This window comes from Mandrillus leucophaeus, unplaced genomic scaffold (genome assembly GCF_000951045.1).
Source record: "Mandrillus leucophaeus isolate KB7577 unplaced genomic scaffold, Mleu.le_1.0 Scaffold728, whole genome shotgun sequence".
Taxonomy (NCBI): Eukaryota; Metazoa; Chordata; class Mammalia; order Primates; family Cercopithecidae; genus Mandrillus; species Mandrillus leucophaeus.
Genome location: NW_012107897.1, coordinates 1041122 through 1047268, shown reverse-complemented (window position 1 = coordinate 1047268; position 6147 = coordinate 1041122). Strand labels below are relative to the sequence as shown.

At 42.5% G+C, this 6147-nt stretch overlaps 1 protein-coding gene across 1 annotated transcript in view; it reads left to right on the top strand.

The window, feature by feature from the left end:
• The window catches only part of TTC13 (tetratricopeptide repeat domain 13), a 57764-nt gene that overhangs the window by 47425 nt on the left and 4192 nt on the right, over positions 1-6147 (top strand). Inside the window, exons 19-22 of the mRNA XM_011965476.1 lie at positions 1792-1927; positions 3003-3082; positions 5548-5626; positions 5776-5855. Coding sequence (XP_011820866.1) covers positions 1792-1927; positions 3003-3082; positions 5548-5626; positions 5776-5855 — 375 coding nt within the window. The remainder of the gene's footprint in view (positions 1-1791; positions 1928-3002; positions 3083-5547; positions 5627-5775; positions 5856-6147) is intronic.

Here is a 6147-nt window from a genome sequence, read left to right as displayed (position 1 = left end):
TAGCCAGGCATGGTGGCACGCACCTGTAATTCCAGCTACTCAGGAGGCTGAGGCAGGAGAATCGCTTGCACCTGCAAGGGGAGGTTGCAGTGAGCCAAGATCATGCCACTGCACTCCAGCCTGGTGACAGAGTGAGACTCCGTCTCAAAAAAAGAAAAAAAAGAAAATCATAAGGAAAATAAACTTAACTATGTATTAAGTGGAAGTGGATCCTCATAAAGGTCTTCATCCTCGTTATCTTCACGTTGAGTAGGCTGAGGAGGAGTTGGTCTTGCTGTCTCGGGGGTGGCAGAGGCGGAAGAAAATCCTCGTATAAGTGGATCCATGCAGTTTAAACCCATGTTGTTCAAGGGTCAACTGTACATGAAATTTCTCCCCCTGAAATGTGACATCTTTTCTCAATTGCCTGCTTTACTCCACTTATTGCCTCCCTTGCTCTGGGCCTCCTGACCCCTTGAGACGACTCTGCCTGGCATCCCATCTCCTGTCTCCTGCTTCAGCAGCGCTTCACCAATGTTGCTAAAGCTCCACCTCACTGGACGTTCCCCTAGCTCCACAAATCTCTCCCCTCTCCATACACAGCCATTTCCTGTGGCTACCCAAACCAGCTTCCCTGCCAGGCATTCACAGCCTCTTACAAAGTGGCCTCAGACATTTCCTGCTTGACCTGGACCATTTCCCTGTTGGAACCTGGCCTGCTAGTCCGACTGGAATGCTTGTTCCCCAGTTCACCTCTGCTTTCTGATGTCTGGGTCTCTCACTCCCATCCCGACCCACGGTCAGGCCACTTCTCCCATGAGACCTTTCCTGCTTTTTTCTATGTTGTCCAAATTAGCTTCTTTTTTTGAACCTCTGATGAGCTACATTATGACCTGAATCATGGTTTCATAATAATTTGTGGCCCTTGGCCAGAAGTGGTGGCTCATGCCAGCATACTGGGAGGCCAAGATGGGAAGATTGCTTGAGGCCAGGAGTTTGAGACCAGCCTGGGCGACATGGTGAGACTCTGCCTCTGCAATGGATTTTTTAAAATAACTACAGGTGCGTACCAGTAGTCCCAGCTACTCAAGAGGCCGAGGCAGGAAGATCACTTGAGCCCAAGAGTTTGAGGCTACGGTGAGCTATGATCATGCCACCGCTCTCCAGCCTGGATGGTAGAGCAAGATCCCATCTCTAATAATAATAATTTGTGGCCCAGTTTCTTCCTTCCTTCCTCAATCAAGGCAGCAGCTGGGCTTTTCTTTGTAGGCTCCAAGGACTAAATGCAAACTTTGCTAGTGGCGTTATACAAAAAATGCCTGTTGTATCAAACTTATATCCTCCATAGAACCTAAGTGGACCTTAAGCTCCACTTTTTTTTTGTTTTGATAAAAAACAAAAACATGTTGTCATCCCTGAACTATCTTCCTACACACAGTTCTTGCTTGTGACCTTTAATCCTAATGGGGTGGCTTAGAAAATATTTACTGGTCATTTAAATGCATTCTTTACTGTGTGTAATTGTTTTCCACATATTAGCTTAAGTTTGTGTAATAAGTACATGTAGTTAGACTTAACTGTGAGCAAATGAGTTACTGATCACTTAAAGGTGAGGCAACTATCACGTTTTATGAAGAAATAATGCATTCTCATGACACCTGCCTTGCTTGTCTGTAGTTAGAAAGGTAAGGCACATTCTTGTGTACGTTTAGTGCCACATCAGCATGCTCTTTGGTTTTTAAAAAAAACTTTGTGTGTTTGGCTGTTTGAACTTATAATATATGCCTTTGACACTTATTTTTGTATTTTCAGAGTTGGCAATATATTATTTTCTGTGGAAACTCAAACCACGGAAGAAAGGACACAATTATATCATGCTGAAATAGATGCGCTTTATAAAGATTTGACAGCAAAAGGAAAAGTATTGATTCTTTCATCAGAATTTGGGGTAGGTTTCTCTTTGTTTCCATTTTTCTGTTCTTCTCATGATTATTTTTAAAACTTTTTGAACCTCTGCCCTTTCATTGAGATTGTACATCTTATGCTTGAAATTGGGTTGAATTGACCTAAAAAATATTTCTTATTTCTTATAGGCAAAAATTCTCGTATTTAGTAACTACAGTAATGGGGAGGATAATAAATTCATAATTTAGTACTGTGCTACAACATTATCATAAGTTTGAACTTTGACAAGATATAAAAAAGTTGGTCCATAATGAAAATGACCTGTTCTTCACCTTTTCCTTCCATTTTCTTTCCTTCATTGTGGTTGTTGCTTATAACCATATATTTATAATGAGCTTTTGAATGTAAACTGGATGATGTATTCTGATGAGTTAATGGCAAGGAAAGTACAATGAAGTTGTGTATACTTTGCACTTAGTGGCCCTTTCCTGGTCTGTGGCTTCCTCCCTTGGTTGTCCGCCTGGACTCGAGGTGGCGTCGTTGCAGGCAGCAGGGTATGGTGGACATTCTATCCCCACCACGCCCCCTCCCTGTGTTCTGCGGTGGACGGATGCCCCTTACCCTTGAAAAGTCACCTTATTTCTCCAACATTTAATCACTGCATCCATATAATTAAACATCTAAGTTTATATACATAATTGAGCATCATCCAAATCTCAATGCAGAGTAGGGGAAGGGGCTTATCCAGATCGTTTGGGGTAAGGATGCATGTTGTTTGAGGAAACATATTTGGTGTTAATAAATGCCTTTTAAAATTTTAGTCACAATATATATTTTGACATTTCAAATAACATTAAAGGAGACTGAGATTTTTATGTTTATCAAAGAGTTGCAGTTTAAGAAACAGCTGGGAAAACATTGCTCTAAATTGAACTAAATTGGAAAAAATGATACAAAAGGATATAGAATATTCAAGAATTTGAAAAGTAGGTTCTTATGGGAGAGGAAGAAAACAATCCTTTTCTTGATGTAAATTATTCTTGTGTGTCCTGTCACCTAATGAAAAATTAGTTCGTAATCTAGTATTTAAGTTTATGAGCCTGTGTCTTTTTTTCTAGGAGGCTGATGCTGTCTGCAACTTAATATTATCCTTAGTTTATTACTTTTATAATTTAATGCCACTCTCTCGAGGATCCAGGTAAGTAATATCCAGTCATTAAAATTATTTTAAATTGAGAAATGTGTTCTTTTTTGCTTATCCTTCCTGTTATGGATGTAGGTACAGAGTACACAAAGAAATGGTAAGGAACTCCCTATTTTTTTTCCAAAATCTACACAAAAAAATATTTCCTTAGTCTATCACATCATCAAAAGAATTATAGAAGACAGTTCTAATATACTGTGCTTACAGTGCTTAATAGGATAGGGATTCATCCATTCAACACAAGTTCATGGGAAGTTTACTGTGTACCATGCGCCGTGCTCAGTGTGTTTTGATTTTTTGTATCTGCCAGCCTCTTACTGAACCTCCTCCTCCTCTCCCTTTTCCATTTTGGGCTGTCAGGCGACCTGTAATCCTCATGTTTTATACTTTGGGGCCACCAGTCACTCTGTACTATTTTTATTATTTTTGATAAATTCTTGCTACTTGTATATCAGGAGTTTTTTAGGTATCATTAAAACAAGGGCTATGACTGTAGAGTTTTCATTTCATTCTCCTTTTCCCAGTACTGTGTGCAGTAAATCATGTAAATGGCCTTTTGCCATTGCTGGCACATAGTTGAACTTAAGATGTTTTGGCTAAAAATAATACACTTGAATGTCTTTATCTTTGATTAATGCTTTAGGAAGTAAAACTCCCCTAAACGCGATAGTAAATTTGGTTATAGTATTTAAGACTCATTGAAATGAAATAGAAACATAAATGTTATCTTATCAGCATAATATTGCTAGTTGTGTCCACTGAATAAGTGATGTGAGGCCTGTACACATCACTGCCTGTGGGCCCCACCTGCAGGCACCGTGCTCAACAGCCAGCATCTGTCCTTTGTCCTTTGTCCTTTTTCCTTGCAGCAGTTCTGCTGGCTCCTGTGTGACATTGGAAGTGCAGCTCTGATTGTCCTCAACTCTCCCTCATCCCTACATCTCTTTAGTCCTAAATAGTCTGTTGGTTGTGCTTCCCACACTTCCGTTTCTCTCTTCCCTATACCCGCTGCAGCTAGCTTTGCTCCTGCTCCTCTCTGTGCCTTGCGGCTCTCCAGCACCCTCTGAAAACTATGGGCTCAAGCCGAGCTTGGCAGCACGCACAGTGCACAGTGCCAGCCCTGCCCTGCCCCGGTTTGCCTTGGCTGCAGCACCGCTCTCTTCCGCTGCTCTTTCTCCTCCCCTTGGCTCTCCGCATGGGCTATCCGCCACATCTCCTTGCCTTCTCTGCCGCTTTCATCTTCAGCCCTGGGGGCCTGGAGGATGCAGGGCACATGTCTTTAGCCTCTGAAGTCTTCCCTGCTGGAGAACCCCATGAATCACCTTGACTCGCTTTTCTTGGTGTCCGCCTGTGGCACTTGTTAGCTTTCTCTGAAGGTGCTCATGCCATCCTTTCCCCCTGCTAGGATGCATTATCTCATGGGCGAGAGCTGTCTTTATCTTGAGCCGATTTGTTTTGGGAAAAGCACAACACTGTGGTTACAATAGCGGGTCCCATGGCCTTTTGCCAGCTCCTTCCACCCAGAACCAGCCAGCTCCCTCTCTCCCCTCACCAAGAGCAGAAGCACAGCACCTTGCAAACGCCTCCTACCCCAGACCTGCACATTCACAGCTCTATACTCGTTCTGGAGTGACAGGGCAGCAGACCTTGCCCCACGAGCCTCCGAGCCAGCAGGCAAAGGTATCCCACAATCTCCTGGCCTCTAACAGCCACCTCGGAGTCCTGGCAGTTCACACGCACACCCAAAGCTCCAAACCATCTATCCGTTAGTACATTGTGAGAATGTATTCTGCATTTCTTCCTTGAAGGCCAGTATTTCTAATGCTTAAAAAGTAAGACTAACATATGTATTTGTATTTATTGTATACATGCATTGCTGGAGTGCAGTGGCACGATCTCAGCTCACTGTAACCTCTGCCTACCAGGTTCAAGCGATTCTCCTGCCTCAGTCTCCCAAGTAGCTGGGACTACAGGCGCTTGCTGCCACTCCTGGATAATTTTTTGTATTTTTGTTAAAGATGCGGTTTTGCCATGTTGGTCAGGCTAGTCTTAAACTCCTGACCTCAAGTGATCCACCTGCCTCGGCCTCCCAAAATGTTGGGATTACAGGCATGAGCCACTATGCCCAGCCTGATGTTTGTGTTTTTAGTAGAGACAGGGTTTCACCATATTGCTGTCAAACTCCTGACCTCAAGTGATCTGCCCGCCTTGGCCTCTCAAAGTGCTGGGATTACAGGTGTGAGCCACCTCGCCTGGCCAGTAAATACATTCTAATAGTAAATAGTAAACTATTCTTAAATAAATAGACATATTTTCATGTTAAATGAAACATTTAGTGTTTTATTCGAAAGAAATTTTGAATAAATTTTATCTTTCATGATGGGAAGTCCATGGTGAAATTTACCATGGTAAGTATAGACCGTTCAGGATGGATTGACCACTGTTCTTTATTTAAATAGTGTAATCGCTTACTCGGTCATCGTGGGAGCGCTGATGGCAAGTGGAAAAGAAGTAGCAGGAAAAATTCCCAAAGGGAAGGTACGTTGGAGGGGAAGGGAGACATGCTTGGTTGTGTGTTAAGTCCCAATTGACAGATTTTTATTTTAAGGTACACAAGTTACACCGATCTCCAGCCGAGCCTGTGTCCTCCATGTTTAGTAACGTTCCTAAATGTCTTTCTTTTTCAGTTAGTAGACTTTGAAGCTATGACAGCCCCTGGTTCAGAGGCCTTTAGCAAAGTCGCCAAAAGCTGGATGAACTTGAAAAGGTAACTACTTGAGGGGGGTCCACACAAGGGTATCATAACTGGAGGAGGAAAGGGAGTTTCCTGTTACTTTGGAGCTCTGTGAAAACTGGAATTGTTATACTCATTTTTATAAGTTAATATGTAGTACAATGAATTTGATCCACTTTTTCAAGGTTAAAGTGTTTTGCTGTTGTATAAGATAACCTTTTAAGGGTGAATGTATGGACAAAAATGGACTATGAAGGCCAGGCACGGTAGCTCACACCTGTAATTGCAGCACTTTGGGACACTGAGGTGGGAGGATCATTTGAGG